This window comes from Rhizophagus irregularis, chromosome 5 (assembly GCF_026210795.1).
Source record: "Rhizophagus irregularis chromosome 5, complete sequence".
NCBI classification, from domain to species: Eukaryota; Fungi; Glomeromycota; class Glomeromycetes; order Glomerales; family Glomeraceae; genus Rhizophagus; species Rhizophagus irregularis.
The window spans coordinates 4,744,642-4,764,215 of record NC_089433.1 but is presented as its reverse complement, the minus strand read 5'-3'; the positions used below and the strand labels follow the sequence as shown (position 1 = coordinate 4,764,215).

Genomic DNA, 19,574 nt, shown 5'->3' with positions numbered 1-19,574 from the left:
CATTTCTGTTTTCTTATCGTTATGGTAAATTAAAACTTGAAAATACACAAGTGCATGTGTACCAAGTCTATAATTATAAAGCATTGTCGGACCATTTCCTGAACGCATTTTCCTGAATATATCTTTTCCCGAAGTCAATTACCTGAATACTAATTTCCCGAACTGACCCTTTCTGAAACATACAATTTCCCGAATCCTTATTTCCCGAACTTCAATTTCCTGAAATCCTATTTCTCGAATTCCGAATCCCAAATATTCGAACCTCAATATCCTTATTTCAAATATCTCAGATCCAATATCCCGAATTCCAATATCTATACAGTATATTTGCTAAATCATGAAAAATTATATTAAGCATTGTAACATGATGTTTTTTTAATAAACTTAGAAACTTCAATAATAAAGTATAATTATACTTTGGAATACCTTATAGATAAAGTGTTTTGTTAGTAATTTTCCTATGTACAGTATATATTGCGAAATTAACAAATGTTCAGTAATAGCTAACTTCAATTTCCAATAAATGTTATGGCACTTTTAAAATTATTTAATAATATCATTTGAACTTCTTGAATAATTAGAAAAAATTGGAATATGGTGCAATATTTATAAACTAATATGTAATAAATTTTTAAAAATACAGTTTATTGTTAAATATTTCAGGAACTTGCTCATTCAGGATATAGGGATTTGAGATATTGAGATCTGGAATTCAAGAAATAGAATTTCAGGAAATTAAAGTTCAGGAAATAAGGATTCGGAAATTGATTATTTCAGGAAAATGTCCAGTTCAGAAAATTGATATTCAGGTAATTGGCTTCGGGAAAAGGTATATTTAGGAAAATAGCATTTGGGAAATCGTACTGTAATCGAAGTTACACGGCAATGTGATTCCCACTGACGTTAATTCTACGTAACCATAAAGTTTCAAATGTCCTAAGAACAAGATCAATATTTATCATCATAATGAACACATAAGTAAATAAGAAATGAAAGATAAATAGTTGATCAAATTATTAATCAGCTTTTTGTCTAGCATTATAATAATACCTCTGTACCTGTTCTTATTAAAATATTTATAGAAATAACGGATAAAATTTTTAATAGGAATTTAATTTATTGAACAAATATGTTTAGCGAAGAAAAATATTTTTCAGGGTTATCGGATTTGACTGTTGAAGCACTGATTTAGCTATCTGCTATAGTTTAAGATTAACGAAACATTTTACAGTTAATTTACCTTCACGTGATTTTCTAGCCAGTGTTGTCGGTGCTAATTTCCCCAGCGTTATCATAAATTTACTATCACGTGAACACATGAAAAATATTTGTCCTTTCGACTTCACGACTTCACGTCCCCGTTCTCAAGTCCGGGACAAAAAATGAAATCCTATTTGTCCCCGCTTACTTGTTACATATTTCGACTCTTAATGCCCTAATCCCGGCCAAAGTCACACTGACGTTACCGGAGTTACGGGCTTACGGCGCAAATGAGAGGTGACAATTACTGACAAATATGACAAATAGGAATCTTGAACATTAATTAGAAATCCTTCTCATAAAATTTCGAAATAAACTAATATATAATTATAAAAATGCTAAAACAAATATAATCGGAATTTTAATATTTTAAAACATGACTTGAATTTATGACTTAATATCACTTATTAAACAGACAGCATTACGAACATGATGTGATAAAGTACAAAAAATTACGAAAAACTATTTTACTAATACATCTAATCAGAGCCCTCTCCCTTTCCCACTATTCACTTTACTAGTCTCTTTTGATACTTTCGGTATAAATTGTGCAAATGTCACAACTCTAAGTCGTCCCGGCGTAATACCAGTTGCATACTTTGTTCTAGGGTTCACATAGCATTGCTGACCTTCCTTCGCAAATTTCTTAAACATCTCAATTTTCTTAATAATATTGAATCGCAAACACAAGAGTGTTCGGATGAGCCTAGGTGCATGTCCTAGATTGGTGTTAGAAGTTGGAATGGTTAGTGCTGGGAATGTAAATGGCGAAAAAATATACAAGCCAGGCACAATAAATATTATTTGCTCAATAATAACTTTATCGTCTACAAGCAAACAAACAAGAAATATATTAGATCCAAAGCAAAGAAGCACTGCAGGATCAAAATATTAAAATTATTTAAAAACTTTACCAAATCCTTGGGCTAGGAAAACACCCAACTTATCACACACTTTCCACTTTGGTAGCTCGGTGCTCATTATAAATTTATTAAGCGCGAAAACTCCTTCGTTCATTAACTTTACTCTATCTCCATGAATTTTACCCGGATTAATAGGACCATCCGACACCTCAAGCAAAAACAATGGGATTCGCTTGAATCGTTCATGAAGTTCCAGGACACCATCAGCCTTATAACCATTATCTTGAATGTCAATCTTGGTAGAGATATCTCGTTCACATGAGAAATATTGCAATGAATCAATAAAACAGAATGTAACAAAAAATAGGTATGATAATATATGAGCCGTCCATGTGCGTTCAGGAGCGTTCTTCATTATGCCATTCATTTTTGTGATTGTATCAAGGTGACTAGAGACGCTCTTAACAATAAACATGTCTGGCATTTTTGATTGATCGTAACTCTCAGCTGGAATAGGAAAGTAATTAGATAGATAATGAAATTTTTCGGATAAGCTGTCCAATTGATGCACTTTTTCCTCCATTTTTGCAATGACTTTCTCAAACTCTTCCTCATCGGTTATGATATCATTTTCACCTTCCATATCTTCCGTCAGATCGTTATCGTGATAGCACTCTTCCTTTATAATTTCATCAAACAGCGTCATATACCTACACGTCTCTACACTTATACATTCATCCTCATCCGTCAATATCAGTCTCTCTCTCAACGATAACAATTCATCCTCGCTCAATAGTTCATGCACCTGATTTAGTATTTCCTTATCCCCCATATCAATAATAAAATAATTCGCCTCAGCATCTCGGGTGTGCCAGATAGACTTAAGTTTATCATAATATGCTGGGAATTTGACTTTGCCGAAGATATCGGAAGTTTCGACCACAGAGTTCAGCACTTCTTCTTGAGTAGTATTTTCTTTAGCAAACTTTTCTTTTCCATAAGTATCGACCTGTATGCACGTGAAATGGTGAGATCAAGTTTTTTGCGGACTAATAATTTAAGTTATCCTGACCTTTATTGGTGAAGTTGATGTACCCGCTTCTTCTCTTGTCATCTCTTCATTTCTATTTTTGATCTTTAATAATTAGTAGTATACATAATTTCATCTAATCTTACCTATTGGATATAAATATTGTTTCTATGCTAACCTTATTAGAAGTGATTTTTTCTTCGTTTTCATGAGGTCGCTTGGAGATTGGGCCTTTTTCATTTATCGTTTCTTCAGACCATTTTATAGCTTCTGAATCGACAACCGTGACTACACCTTCTTGGTATTTCGTGATCGTTTGCTTATAAAGAAAACAGTGATTGTAGTGATCTGGTTTTTTTTAGTAAGAAAAAAAAAATAAAGATATCACTCACAAATCGATTTTTGCGGTGGGTCTCCTGTTCGTTGACCACTTTTTCACGACTTCGTTGAATAAATTGCTTTTTCCATATCTTAAAAGCAAAAATGGATTAGTTTTTAAAACTTGTATAAATCAGCTTCGAAAATGACTATGGAAGAGTTGAGTGAATAGCTTACAGCCCTCAAATTCCCAAACTTGAGTGACCCGCAGTCCCCATATGTCCCTCCTTGCCTTCAGATACTTACATCCCTTAAACGGGAGCGCTATCCCTCTTGTATATACATAAAAAAAATAATTTACTTACATGCCATGTGTCCTTAATATTTCTCAAAATCTGCATTATATCCGTATTAAAAAAATTTGAATCAATAATTTCTTCTAAATCTTTGCTTAGCGCGTCGTATATTGTTGAAAAGTTGTTGCTTGGCCGTTCTTTCTGATAGTAGGCGAACATGTCATTTGCGTTTATAGAGCTGATCATGGATATTACCTCGGGCTGAGTAAAAAATTTGAAAAGGGTGCTTCTTGAGAAAGGTGTTTTATTTTCCATATTTTGCTTCCGTTGAAAATAGCGTCAAAGATAAGAAAGAACTCTGAAAAATTAGAAAAATCCGTGAATAAACTAAGCCACTTAAGATCAAAATCATGAATGATCCTCGTGTCTGATTCGCACATAATTACGTATCAGACCATGTGAGGTATTTATAAGAATAACGCTTTGTCTTTCCAAAATTACGCGGATATGTCAAATTTTTACACTCGAGTTAATAAAAAATATGTAAACTATTAGTACCGACCACACCTATCCAAGTTCAAATCCTTTTATTAGTAATTAGAAACCTATACCACAAATGCAGATTGATTAACGCCTGCACTACTATAGCAATATTAGTGATTTATAGCGTTTTTAACGATTCATTATCAACTTATACTAAGATTCAAATTTATCTTCTTGAAGCGGTCCCGTTAGTATATCTAACCCGGGTGGAGAAATAACCTGTTTGTCTATCCTATCCGAAATATCCAGAGCCTCATACTTTGAAGACTTTAACTGGTTAGCAAGGCTAATGAATATCGGGGGCTTAAGAGATTACATTTAATATTTTAGCATTTTCAGGCGTACATGAATATAGTGAATTATATTCGATGAACATTGATTGTCAGTAGCATAATCATAAGATGGAGACTGGACAGATGACATTGCCGTGTTATTTCCTCCTCCGGAAGGAATTCCTGTATCACGAGATAAAGGTGGAGCCAGATGGTGATTCCAAACGTGTACGACTTCTTTGATTGCTACTTCTTCGGTTAGATGATCTTTGGCCTAGTACGCGTTAAACCACCTCAATGGAAGGTGCAGGTGAAACAATTCCTCTGCCTTGTCTACGATTAGAAACATTTATACTGTATTACTACGAACCCTATCAAAAGCATTTTCAGGTTTTTCCCAAAAGTGAGTGCGGAACTCGTCAAAATATCTAGCACTTGTTCGACTCCTTCGAGCTGTTAATTTATCTACCGTGGTTTAATTATAGTTTCTTCGACTTCCATTCATATATATATTCACACATCGCCTTTTTTCTCATATTCATTTCGAAAAAAAGATTAAAAGTTCCCAGATAGAAAAAAATACTAGAGATTACTTAATGTTATATACTGTACTTAAACTTTTTCTGTGCCAGCAAAGAAAAAGGGCTTACATTATAATCCCGAACAAAGTTATTTAATTTTTCTTTACAATGATGTCCCAGGAAATTAGAACCAAATTCTTCATTAATTCTAGTTGTAATACTTTCCCAAAATACGTATCTATTCCTCCCCAGTTATGATATTCTTCGTTCCTACTTCTACGCTCGTTGATAAGAATACGGGTTTGTGCATCGGTCCAGTCGAGAATTTTCCAAATAATCGAAAAGCTATTCACCCTGAAAAAAAATATTTTTTGAATGGCGAAATATGGGATGTTTTTATAAGTACTTACCTACACATCAATCCGAGTTGGTTTCATTAAAGAAAGAGGGAAACGAGGCCAATACGGTGATAAATGGACTTACAATCAAACAATTGATCTTTTCTATTTATCCCTCTATTGTATTATGTCTTTCTTCTTCTATGTCATTTACTTCCTCTATTAATCTTTCAAGTTCCCCTTCACTATATATTAATTTTAATATCGTCTTCATACTTGTATTTATTATCCTATTCATTTTCTCTCTTCCTACCCCTTTAAACAATTTGTATATAATTTCCTCTTTTCTGAGACTCTTTTTCTATTGCGTTTCTGGTATATCTTTCTAACTTTTCCTCTAGATCATCTAGAATCGGGTTTGCTTAAGCTCCTAGCCGTTACCTTTATCATCCTAGAAGAGAGTTCTTCCTACTACTTCCTTTTCTTCTGTTAATTTTCGTTACAAAACTACATTATCCATACATCTGCAGATGATCGAAATTTACTATGTTTTTAATAGTATTTTTTTTTCAATCAACAACTCTATATTATTGGATGGGAGAAAAGAGATATCGATCAAAGACCGATATCCCATCCAATAACTGTCAGTCATTAGGAATACTGCGGTGAACAATAGGAATTAATGCTACTAATAACTGATTAATAACGCATTTCTTTATTAATTATATTGCCTTCACAAGCTTCTACGTGTCCGACCACTATAACTGAACAATTTCAATATTGGATGTCTGACATAAAATAAAATCCCGCATATTCCTAATCGACTGAAAAATAACATAATTTAAAATTATAACAATATTAACGTTATTAATTCCTGATGTAATCATTAGAACTGTTATAAAAATAAGTCCAGGAAAAGTACAAAAACTATCTTTATATTATTAATACACTTTCTCTTTTTAATTATGTTATAATTATGTTATTATCTTGTTGAAAGAATAATTTAATAATAAAACCTTATCAACGGGTGGTTTATTATTCATCTTCAGAATATTTATCATAATTTATATTTTTTTTTTAATTACTTTTTTTTAAATAATAACAATTTCAATCCTCCGAGTTGATTTATTATAGATACCAAAATAATATAATAATATGGTAAAAAAAAAATTAATGATTTATAATTCCTTGCATGAATAATTATTTCTAGCAAGCTTCAGCTTCCAAATGCATAAACGTCATAACATCATATATATATATATACATGGAAAATAAGAATTTTGAAATAATACAGTATATTAAAGAAGCGCCCAAGATACCATTAAGTAAAAAGATTTGCATTTTAAACAATGATTCTTCTTACAAATGGATCAAATTCTAATGGTTCATTCAACCAAATTAAACTAAAATAAATCAGATACTGCGCGTGATCTATATATGTTATATAATTTCTTTTTTTTTTTAAAAAAAAAATTACTACTATATTTACTATATTTAAGAAAAGCATTAAAAGGTCATGATAAATACCTTTTGTTATTGGGAATTATAAAGGATAAAAAATTGACGTTGTACTACTATATTTTTAACATCAAAATTTTTTATGATTTTTGTATATAAAATTTTAACAGAAAATTTATTAAGTTCTCTCGTCAAAGAAGACTGACAAAGTTTGATTAATTTATAATACATACATAAAAGTATAAATTCCCGATAACAGTACATAATTTATAATATTTTTGTTCACAAAGTCAGGGAATTTCGATCCTAATGGATCGATATTTTTTTAACGTTTATTAATAACTAATTCTAATAGTAATACAGTAATAGTAATACTTTTTTTATTGGATGATTGAAGACCGATATTCTAAATTTCTAACCTGTCATTTAATATTTGTAATTTTTAATCTTTAATAATGTGTTAGAATTAATAGTAATAATGATTTAGCGATAATTAATAAAAATATTCCTTGTAAAAAAAGTCGATCCGTTTTTTTATATTCCATCTTTTTTCCGTAAACCTATAAAAAATTTTCTGGGAAAAACTCTTTGTATTCAAAAAAACTCCGACATGTGATCAAAATTTTTTTATAGGAAAAGGCTCATTTTTCCTGAATTAATAACCTTATATCACGGAATTTATCGAATTATTTAACATTTTCCGTTAATGGATCCATGTAAGACTCATTTTTATAGAAATAACGGATAAAATTTTTTATAATAGGGTTTAGTTTATTGAACAACTGAATATTATATTTAGCGATGAAAAATATTTTTCAGAGTACTGTTGAATAGTGATTTAGCACTGATTTAGGTATAGTTTAAGATTAACGAAGCATTTACAGTTTATTATATTTATTTTTATTTTTAAGATATAGACGAGTACTGAGGAGATACAAAACAAGTAGACGCTATACTACCCATTACAAGTAACGAGTCGTCCCGACATTTCACAGTTTTAATATGTAGAAAAAACACTGATCGCCATCAAAATTCACCTTCACGTGATTTTCTAGCTAATTTCCCCAGCGCTAATTTCCCAGCGTTACCGTAAATTTTACTATCACGTGACCACATGAAAAATATTTGTCACCACGTCCCCGTTTTCCATTTTCACTAAATCCAGGACTCCAGGGGACTTTAAATTTTTTCGGTATGGAAATCCTATTTGTCACCGCTTACTTGTTACATATTTCGACTCTTAATGCCCTGATCCCGGCCAAAGTCACGTTTTTTACGGTGACGTTACCGGAATTACGGCGCTGTGAAATTAAGTATGTGACAAATTAGAGGTGACAACTGACAATTACTGGCAAATATGATTTTATCATATTTTGATATTATGAAATTTTAATATAACCAATATAACATTTTAACATTTTAATAGAAAAGGATTTTGAACATTAATTAGAAATCCTTCGAAATATGCTCATTAAAATTCGAAATACAGTAAACAAATATATCATTATAAAAATATAAAAAATATAAAAATGTTAAATAAAAAAATATAATCAGAATTTTTTTTTAAACATAAACGACTTGGAATTTATGAACTCAAAAATATATCCGATAAAGGACATATAATTAATATCTTAAATCTATAAATAAAAAAAAAAAATTTCTATTTTACGAAAAATGAATTTTTTTTTTTATACCTTTAGAAGGTTAGACTCGTTATTTTGTACTTTAAAAAAAATCATCCAATAATTTTCTCGCAAGTCTCACCAATAAATACCAATGATTTTTTTACAATTTTATTTACAATTTTATTTACAATTTATTTTATTTACAACCACAAAAAAAAAAAAAGTTCATTTTTTACTTATAATATCCTTATTATTAAAAAAAAAATTTTTTAAAGTTTTTTTAATTAGTTTATTTATTATGAATAAATATTTTTTTGTATATTTTTTGTTAGTATAATTAAAATGACTTATTGTTTTTAAGGGTTTGACCTATAATTGATTGTCGTGTGGCGCAGTTACGACGAAATTTTTTATTTTTTTATTTTTTTATTTTTATTTTTTTTTTATTTCGTTTTATCTGCAAGGGGGTAAAAAAAAAGTTATTTATTTTCTTTGTAAAAAAAATATAATAAACCTAAAATATAAATAATCATATGCCTGAATTCAAAGTACAAAATCTCTAACGGTATTAATTATAATTTGTTTCATCTTGTTAAACAGTTTATGATTCAAAAAGTCGCAACTTAATCGTGGTCGATTAGTGTAAGTACATTTTTTTATTGATGTCGAAATGTTGAAAATTTTGTTGAAATTTCTGCATGGAAAAACACTCAAGCACATGTTTGAAATTTTATAGCCATGAAGGAAAGTAACACAGTTTTTTAGTTAGCCGAGGACCGTTAAAGTTTAGTACGAATAACAATAGCGAAAAAATTTTTATATTGTTTAACATAAAAATATTTAAAAAATCTCCCCTTCGTTTAACATGTTTAAACGTCCAACCAATATCTGTTCAGCAACGAAAAACTTGTTTTTTTTTCTTTCATAATAATATTATAATAATAATTATAAATAATAATGCTTTTTAAAACCTTTTTTAATAATAATAAATAATATATTACAAATACAAATACGAAAATAAATAATTATAAAAAAATAAATATTTATTCAAAATGTACATAATGTAATAAAGGATGAAGCCGTAAAAGAAAAAAAGAAAAAGTAATAAAGAAAAAAAAAGCTAATTGCCGAATAAAGATAATTTTTGGACTAGTCTTGTAATATCTATAATTTTAATTTTAGTAATTAAATAACAAAGTTAATAAAGTATCATTGAATGAATGATGTAACGATTTTGTCAATTTTACACTAAAAAATTTCATTTAAATAAAAGTTACACTGACGCCACGCCAACCATTGTAAGAATTGTTTACGTACTTTATTTTTTTTTTTTTGAATGGGAAAATTTCCAAATTAAAATTCAATCATAAAAAATTTTATGTTTATGCAATAAGAATACTTTTTCTGTAAACTGTAAACTTGTATACTTGTATACTTGTTATACTTGTATAATATATAATGTATAATGTATGTATATACACAATAATTAATTTTTTGAAAGAAGATTCTTTGTCATTGATAAAAAAATTTATTCCAAATTCTAATTTAAATAAAATTTTATTTTATTTTTTTTTTTTCGAATTAAATCGCTTTTTTTGGTAAGCACCAAAAAAATAATCAGCTGCAAGAAATTTATTACAATAAGCATTGTCTTTGACATAATTTGTATCACAAAATTCGGCATAAAGTTACAGAATCGATTAAATTAACGCGAATCATTTAAATTTTTTTCATGCGGAGAAAGTTTGATTAAATTATTTAAAGTAATTTATTTGATAAAATTAAATATAGGAAAAATTATTATTTAAAAAGAAAATTTCTTTTTTTTTCACGTTTCAGGATTGCATTTTTAAGGTCGTACAAATTTTATTAAATGATTATTAACAAAGACTTTTTTTAGCATAAATGGAAAAAAATAAAATGGACGATTATTTATTTCCGTGTAATAAAAAATATATATATATATATATATTTTTAAAGAAATTACCATTTTTGTTGACAGTAGTAAATATTACATTAAACTTTGATTGGTTAGTCGACGTCGACACTAAAATTGGCGTCCCTTTACAGCTTGTTTATAATTGATTTAGAAGACAACGACGAAATAAATTGAAACTTGTTGAACAAAATTAGATGCAAAACAAAAAAACAAATTAATTTATACTTGTGTAATCAAGTTAAAAAAAAAAAATTTTTAGAATGTACAAAATGAATTTTATTTTAATATAAAAAAAATGCAATGCTAGTAGTGGATAGACAAAATAATATCTAAAATGACTAAATAATAATGAAAAAAATTAATAAAATATATATAAAAGTCCATTTCTTTTTATAAACCATTTTAAGGTTTTAAGCTTCTAATAATTGAAAATCGGTCCAAGCAGTATAATGATTTTCAGATGATATATTATTATTATTATTATTATTATTATTATTATTAATATTATTAATATTATTATTATTATTTTGTTCAGCAATTTTAGTAGAAATATTATTATCAATAATAAATTGGTGTGCATCCGAAAAGGATGATAAATCACACCAATTATATGATTGGAATTGTTGATTTTCAATTACATTTTGAGTTACTTCAGAGAGTGGTTGTGTTAATAATAAATTACCGCCTAATGTTGTTGATTCATTATATACGGAAGGTTGTACCATAAAAGGATTAAAGGAATCAAAGTTATCATTTTCTATGATACCATTATATAAATAAGGAAACTCGTTCATATGATTTTGTAGTTCAATTTCCGGTGACCAAGTTAATATTGAATTAACTTGTTCATTTATATTATACATTTGATTATCACCATCATAAGTAATTCCCAATATTGCTTGTTCTTCTGGTGTAAATTGATTATTATAATAATAATAATAAAATTCTTCTCCTTCAAATAAATAAGGTTCTTCTAATGGAGATTCTGATAATTGAGAATTAGGTATGAATGAATTTATTGGATTTATTGGATTTTGAAATTCCATATTTTCGATATTTTCGATATTTTCGACGATATTTTGTTCCAAGTTTTGTTCCAAGTTTTGTTGTTCAACGACGACGACAGACATTTTTTTAAGATGATATAAAATTGTTAAAGAAAAAGACGAAAAATGTTTTTGAAGTTTTGAAGTTTTGAAGTTTTGAAGTTTTGAAATTTTGAAATTTTGAAGTTTAAAGTATTGTAGTATTGAAGTATTGAAGTATTTATAAAAAATTGATTTTTTTTTAAAAAAAAAAAAATATTTTGATATTTTTTTTGAGATGTTTTTTCAAAGAATAAATGTTACGAACGAAAAAAGTCGCCTCTTTATATAAAAAAATTACACTATTATATCAATCTATTTCTTTATATGTAATTTGTAGATTAAATCAATAGAATCGAAATTTCTCACAGTATATTTCTATTATTCTTTTAAACAACATAAATAACTTGACAAAAGCGTAAGGGATGATCGGCCGATCAACTCTCTTTATGGTTTATTTGTAAACAATGATTTATTTATTCAGCTTATTCAACAACCATTTCACCCATTCCAGCCCTGCTTTTTTTTATTTTATTTTATTTTTTTTTATATTTGTACATACAATGAACAATTAATTATTATATGGTAGTATTTCATTTTATATTTATAGATGACTAAAAATAGTTTAATAACTAAAACTTTATTTTTTTATAATATAGGACATAAAAAATTATTTCCGTAAAATTTTTTTACTGTACGGTTTAAAAAAAATGAAACAAGATATTATTATTTTAATAATCGGTAAAACATAATAATAATCGGTGAATAAAAGAAACAATGAAGATTCTTACTTTTTAAATATAATTAATTCTATTTTCCTTTTGTTTTATTTGTAATGTTAATGTTGTAAAAAAAAAAATCCCTTTTATACATTTAAAAACTTTAATATTAATCCCGTTTATAATAAAAAAAATTCATTTATCCCTTATCCCTAAAACCGGGGAAATAATTTTCTTATAACGGAACTTGAGTTCCTAAAAAAAATTACCATTTTTTGTTAATTTTAAAAGGAGTTCAAAATAACTCTATTATAGAATCTAACCACGTTTACTTTTTGAAAAATTATTATTTTACTTTATTTACTTTTTGAAAAAATACATATTATACTATTTACTGTATATCAAATAATATCAAATAATATCAAATAATACGACATCAACATTCAATTATTAATTCACAATGAGATAATTTGAACAATTTAACATGTGTAATATGCAATAAATGCAATAAATGTATTCAAGAAACTTTTTTTTTTTCTATAAAAGACAAATTAACCAAAAAGTAGGAACATATAAATAATCCCTTTCAATATAGTAATAAATGACCCTTTTTTTTCTTTCTTCTCTCTCTGTTATAATAAAAAAAAAAGATTTTCATTATGCTTCGGTTAATATATTTTAACGTGAAATTATATAACAAATGTGTCAGTTGTACGTTGTTTCAAATTTTCTTGAAATTACGCAATTTTTAAACCTTAATACGCACGATGCATAAAAAACAAGATGATATTCGCCCGAAAATTTATTTAAATCCTTAAATGATATTCTATTTAGAAAATTCTGGGAATGGCTTGGTTCCGAATTTTTTACTTTTGAGTGTGGCTGGGATCACGGCGTAATATTTGTTCCTTAGGAAATTTCTGTGTATTCTGTGTATCAATATTTGGATTTTTTTTTTGGCGGTTCGATCGTCGTATAACCTTGTATGCAGTTGATATCCGTTTTCGTGCTTCTAAATCGTAATATTACGACAATTGTAACCAACCGAACAATTGTTAAACAGGAATTTTTAATTGGAATGTTTTGATACATGAAAAAATATTACACTTCTGTGATTAGTTGATTATCGATTTATAATCAGTTTTTTTGAACGCGGATAATAAAAATTACTATACTACTTATACTACTACTTCTTATGAATCCATAATTATACAATCTATTAATCCATTTATTATCTTCAATATCTTTTTTCACTATTACGCCAAGAAAAGATTTTTGTGTGCTTTGTGTGTGTGTGTGTGTGTTTTTGTTCAATTTTTTGTCATGTGCTCATGTCATGGTTTTTTCCTTCTTTCAACTCGTCCAAATACAAAATTGATGTACATAAATAATGATTTATTTGGTTATAAATGAACTTTTAAGTCCATAAAATGAATTTGTTGGCTAAGTAGCATAATATTACCGATCTTTATAAAGCCATTTCAAGTCAAAAAATAAATAAAGTAAAAAATAAAAAAAAAATTAACTTTATCAGTATTTTAATAGTTCGGTCCGTACCTCATTTTTTGAAATGATTGGATAAATTTTTTTTTTTTGATGTTTTGAATTGTTTTTTTTTTAAAAAAAAACTTTTATTCATCATTGGTTCATACATTCGGGATGTTCCGTTAAATTATCAAAAAATCCCGAACATTATATAATGAAATAAATGAAATATAAAAGGTAATTAAAATATTTAAAATATTTTGAACCAAAAATAAATATCATTTTTCTTTCGATTGTTTTATTTTTATTTTACCTTACTAATAAGGTAAATATAATTATTATATGTATGTTTTAGAATCAACATGAACTCATTTTTTTTTTCCTTTTTGTACTTTTTTGTTTCTTTTGTATATAGTAAAAAAAAAGCCCTTTTTCTCCAATGACGTTATTGATCAACTGTTAAAAGGTTTATTGGTTTACGATATACAGTATATATATATCGCATATACCTTAATTTTAATGTGTCATCGATATTATCATAATCATAATCCTTATCTCAATGAACTACTTTTTTGGAAATATGGTGATTAATTTGGTTATAATAATAAAATAATTAAATCCGTCATTAATAATAAATAAAATAACATTTTCGGATATTTTGATTTATATTGTCTATAATGGATGAAAGGTACTTTTTTTACTGTACTTACTGTATTTTATTGTATTTTATTGTAAATTTTTTTATTTGTATAATTTTTACCGTATCCCGATTTACGATCATTTTCGGTCAGTTATCACATGATTTTTGTAATTCTGGCTGAAAGTCAATATTAAAATAGTAAATCTAATGAAAATATTTTGTAATCCAATTTTACCATAATTGAGAATTATTTTCAAATATTATTCGTCTCTCCTGCATGAACTTGTATATTTTATTACCCGATTTTCTCTTTATTACTTTGATTTTCTTTATATGTTACTATAAATTTCTAATGATGTATGATAAATTATGTGCGAACCCCATGGTAACACACTACCAAGGAGATGATCATAGAAAATCACGTGTAAAATCAATTAATACCGAGTTGAGCACAGCCTTGAGGCTCGTTATGATTTTCATGATGTTGTTGTTGGATATTTTCAGTTGGAAAAGATGATTTTTATAAAGTTTATAAATAGGAACACAAACAAGGGAATTGTATGTGGTAGATGTTCATATGACATGGCGTCATTTTAGGATGATCAAGGTGATGGTGGTGAAAAAGGAAAGGGAGTTCTATATCTTGTAGATCGACATTGCACAAGGAATTCCCCATAACAGATAATTTATTTAATTTATTTTTGGTTACATTAGTTTATATTTTTCTTCTGGTTTGGGGAGAAGGGAGGATGACAAATTAATTTACGTAATTTTCGTAACTCCAATTCTTTATATATTTGTATATATATTGTACACTTTTTTTTTTCATAGTAAATAAATAAAGCAAAAAAACAACATAAACGCGTTTGATAAGTGTACAAAATACTGTTTGTATCAAGGGATATATGTTTGGTGCATATTATATAAATTTAGTGAATAAACTTGTGATTTAATTACCTCCTTGATCTGATCTGTCAAACATGTTTATAAATCATAAAGGGGTTTTTTTTTTTTTAAACTTAAAAAGGGGTTTTTAATTACGACATTCGTGGAGATCACGAATAAAAAGACGTGTCGCGCGTTGTTTATAATTGTCGCAATCGTCGCAATCGTCGCACATCTCGGCTTACTTTGTTTGTAATGATCGCGACTTATTCTCACTTATTTAGGTTATTTCGTTATCTTTATAAATTTTTTTTCTATAAATATCGCAATATCGCAATATCGCGCAAAAAAAACATTTTTTTTTTTGAAAATATTTTTCTATATATATATATATATACATATTTGATATTTCTTCGTTTTCAAAACTTTCAATAGCTCTTTTTCAAACTTTTATAAATAATAATAAAAAAAAAATGGTTCTTCTAGAAATTAAATACTTAGAATATTTGGCTTATATTTTTTTATTTGCCCTTTTTATTATTGTATTTACCCGCAATATTTTTTACTTATGTTTATTGTTTGATAAATTAAAACTACCATCTGATCCTGATGCCCCTGATGTTCCTGATGATCATAATGATCCTGATGAAAACCTTGAAGTTATGATAGCTATCGAACCTATTTACGTTATGTTATATTTATTTTATATTCCAGAACGTGTTCCCTATGATCGAGAAATACAAAAGATTGAGTTAATTCCTTATCAACGTAAAAAACGTCCCAAATTTGATGGTAATTTTTTCAATTCATTTCTATTTGTTAAAGGTAAATTAATTAATTATATTAGGGGGTTATTGTAGATCGATTAATTATTATTGAAACGAGTTAAAATTAATTCATATTTATATTTTTTTTTTTTAAGTCGAAGAGCCGAAGAGAAATTAGGTGAGAAATGTGTACTTTTTAAAACTGGATTCCCGCATCAATCGATTAATTCTTCTTTTTTTTATTTTAAGTCAAGGTTAACACTGGAGAGAAAGAAAGTAAGTGAGAAATATGAAAAAATGTTCTTTTTAAACTGAATTCCCGACAGCAGAAACAGCCTATCCAATCAACAGCGCTCAATCGATTAATTATTTTTTATTTTAAGTCAAGGATAACATTGAAGAGAAGTAAGTGAAAAAGATGTTCGATTACTGCATCAATCGATTAATTCTCTATTATTAAACGAGTTAAATTAATTGTAATTTTTCATATTTATATTTTTTTATTTTAAGTTAAGAGAGAAAGTAGGCGAGAAATGTGAAAAGATGTTCTCTCTAAAACTGGATTTCCACATCAATCGATTAATTCGAGTTAAAATTAATTGAATTTTTTCATATTTATATTTTTTATTTTAATCAAGAAGAGAAAGTAGGTGAAAGATGTCCTTTTTAAAACTCTTAAACGTTAAGAATTCAAAGATAAAAGTTCCCGCCTTTTCCCCTAAAGACAATGGCAGTAACATCAATCAGGTAATTATTATTAATTTGACAACTTAATTATTTACCATTTGATTTTTCAGAATAAGATTATAAAGTTGAAAAGTTACTGTATATAAAATTAAAAAAAAAAACTTTTTTTAAATTAGTATAATTTTCAGATTCTGAATGCGAATTTTGGAATCAAAAATTTATTAATAAACTTTATATAAAATTAAAAAACTTTTTTTTGAATTATTATAATTTTTAAATTGTGAATGCGAGTTTTGGATTTATTTTTTAAAGTTTGGTACGAATTGTTTTAAAATTAAATAACTCTAATAGTCTAATCGTAAGATCTTTTTAAAAGATCAGGCCAGTCCTATCTTGATGATAATTTAATATTACTACACCTTGAATGCTACTCAATAAGTGGTAATGATCATGACCAATATCGGTCAAAGACAATCTTATCTACATCGCTCAAATTGTATAATGTGAAATAATTAAAAAAAGATTTGATATTCATCCCACCAAATAATTTATCACATCACGTAATAAGACATTAGGATCGTAGAAATCTGAACTATAATTTTCAACGATGTTGAATTACAAACGTTAATTATTTTTTTTTTTTAAAAAAAAAGTAACCCCCAAATCCCCAATATAAACGTAAATTCCTTGCTATTTAAATAAAATTTCTTCACCGTTAATTTGGTCTATGAGATGCCTAATCTAATTTGAATCTTTGCATACCACGATCATGGATTATTAACACCTAATCTAATTTGATCATGGATTATTAACACCTAATGTAATTTGAATCTTTGCGTAATAAGACATACTACGATCATGGATTATTAAGACCTAATCTAATTTGAAATCTGTAATAAGACATACCAAGATCATGGATTATTAAGACCTAATCTAATTTGAAATCTTTGCGTAATAAGACATACCACGATCATGGATTATTGAGAAAATATTTACGTTAAAAAAATCCCGGACTTACAAAACAATACTCTACATAATCTTAATCTTAATATTATCTTCATTTATTTTTTTTCGTTGGACAAATTCTATCATCAAATTCAAATGGATAATGTCATCTCTATATACATCTATGGACATCGTGCATCTTTAGCTAACGCTATCGGATAAATTACCAATGTACCCTCTTAATATTGAAATTTAAGTGAATATTTCATTATTTCATTGTCCCTAAATTCTCATTCTTGTTGTTTTACAAGATAATGATTACAAGATAATGATTACAAGGTGATGATGTGTTAGAATGTGTTAGTATAGATATATAGAATAAAATGTAAAATGAAATTTCAAGATTTTGATGATTTTGATATAGAATATAATAAAATCTACACCCTTTTACCACCTTATAAAGTTAAAAAACTTTTTATTGTTTCTAATGTTGTTAAATATTGCGTTTTATAATATTTTTTATAAATCATGACACGCTTAGCCTGTCCTTTTGTCCTATCCACCTGCTACTACAAAGCGTGTGACGACGCTATGGAAACTGACGAACCTGCACCTACCGGTGCTTCTGCTCCTCCTGCTAATACTACAACTACTACTCCTCCTTCTGTAACTTCCTCTCTAGATACTTCAATACAAAACATCCTATCTTTCGAACAAACTATGTAACATCCCACCTTGATGTTCAATTAAAATAATTCGTTAAGTTCAAATTTAGAATCGATAAGATTTATTAGAATAAAAAAATCAAATATATATATATATATATTTCTTTTGCTAGGCGCTAACACAAATCCTTCTACAAGTATTTACAGTAACTTTATACAGTACATTTGTAGCCCTTTCCTCTAATCAGCCAGTTTCATATATCGTGGTGTTCATCTGTAACAGCTTGTCCTTCTGCTGTACGTCTGTACCGCAAAACTGTGGTGTATATAACCATGAATTGACTTGGTGTGGGGAGAACTACAAGTTGCTTCTAAACAATTTTCTGGAAAAAACTCCAATTAATGAATTAATAATCATTTTTCTGGTTTTTTAAAACCTCAAACATGTGATCAATTTTCTAAAAAATTTTTTATAGGGACTTATATAATAAATAAAATAAAAGTATTTCATAAATAAAAATGTTTACTGCTTTGAAACATAATAAATTCCTGTAATAATGTAAAATATAAAATCTTATCTGCCCCGCCCGGTACCCATTACATTTCTGCTTTTCCATGCCCTGCCACGACCATCTAACGCCGGTTTCTTTAACGAAGCGCTTTCTAGCAGCGACAGAGTTGTATCTTTGACAACCTAATGCATTTTGTCGGTGCTCATTCGAATTTCGAGCAGAAAACCAGTCATCCATTCCAGCAAAATTATGCTGCCCATTTGCGCCACCCGGCACCCATTGCATTTCTGCTTTGCCCTGCTCGCCCGCCCGGCAGTCCCCATTACATTTTTGCTTTTCCATGCCTTGCTCGCCCGCCTGGCAGTCCCCATTACATTTTGCTTTTCCATGCCTTGCTCGCCCGCCTGGCAGTCCCCATTACATTTTGCTTTTCCATGCCTTGCTCGCCCGCCTGGCAGTCCCTATTACATTTCTGCTTTTCCATGCCCTGCCGCGACCATCCAACGCCGGTTTCTTTAACGAGCGCTTTATAGCAGCGTCCTAATGCGTTTTGTCGGTGCTCATTCGAATCCCGGGCAGAAAACCAGTTGACTACATCATCCATTACAGCAAAATTATTCTGCACATTTTCGCCGCCCGGCACCCATTACATTTCTGCTTTTTCATGCCCTGCTCGCCCTCCCGGTAGTCCCCCGTTACATTTTTGTTTTTCCATGCCTTG

General features: G+C 28.2%; 4 protein-coding genes across 4 annotated transcripts; 1 reads left to right on the top strand and 3 right to left on the bottom strand.

Moving 5' to 3' along the window:
• Window positions 1-1,743: 1,743 nt before the first annotated feature.
• OCT59_025554 (uncharacterized protein) lies at window positions 1,744-4,082 on the bottom strand (the record flags this gene model as incomplete). Its single annotated transcript, XM_066139291.1, has 6 exons — window positions 1,744-2,087; window positions 2,175-3,132; window positions 3,196-3,258; window positions 3,332-3,472; window positions 3,546-3,623; window positions 3,837-4,082. The coding sequence occupies 6 exons, from the start codon at window positions 4,080-4,082 to the stop codon at window positions 1,744-1,746; spliced, it is 1,830 nt and encodes a 609-aa protein (XP_065992169.1).
• A 381-nt stretch (window positions 4,083-4,463) lies between these two features.
• Window positions 4,464-5,124, bottom strand: OCT59_025553 (uncharacterized protein; the record flags this gene model as incomplete). The annotated part of the gene is made up of 4 exons (XM_066139286.1): window positions 4,464-4,583; window positions 4,656-4,856; window positions 4,953-5,035; window positions 5,100-5,124. 4 exons carry the CDS (start codon window positions 5,122-5,124, stop codon window positions 4,464-4,466), a joined length of 429 nt encoding a protein of 142 aa, XP_065992168.1.
• Window positions 5,125-10,299: 5,175 nt separating this feature from the next.
• On the bottom strand, window positions 10,300-11,822 carry OCT59_025552 (uncharacterized protein). The gene has a single exon (XM_025317193.2). It carries the CDS (start codon window positions 11,591-11,593, stop codon window positions 10,874-10,876), a length of 720 nt encoding a protein of 239 aa, XP_025178865.2. The 5' UTR covers window positions 11,594-11,822; the 3' UTR covers window positions 10,300-10,873.
• A 6,382-nt stretch (window positions 11,823-18,204) lies between these two features.
• OCT59_025551 (uncharacterized protein) lies at window positions 18,205-18,521 on the top strand (the record flags this gene model as incomplete). The annotated part of the gene is made up of 2 exons (XM_066139276.1): window positions 18,205-18,398; window positions 18,515-18,521. 2 exons carry the CDS (start codon window positions 18,205-18,207, stop codon window positions 18,519-18,521), a joined length of 201 nt encoding a protein of 66 aa, XP_065992167.1.
• Window positions 18,522-19,574: the final 1,053 nt, after the last annotated feature.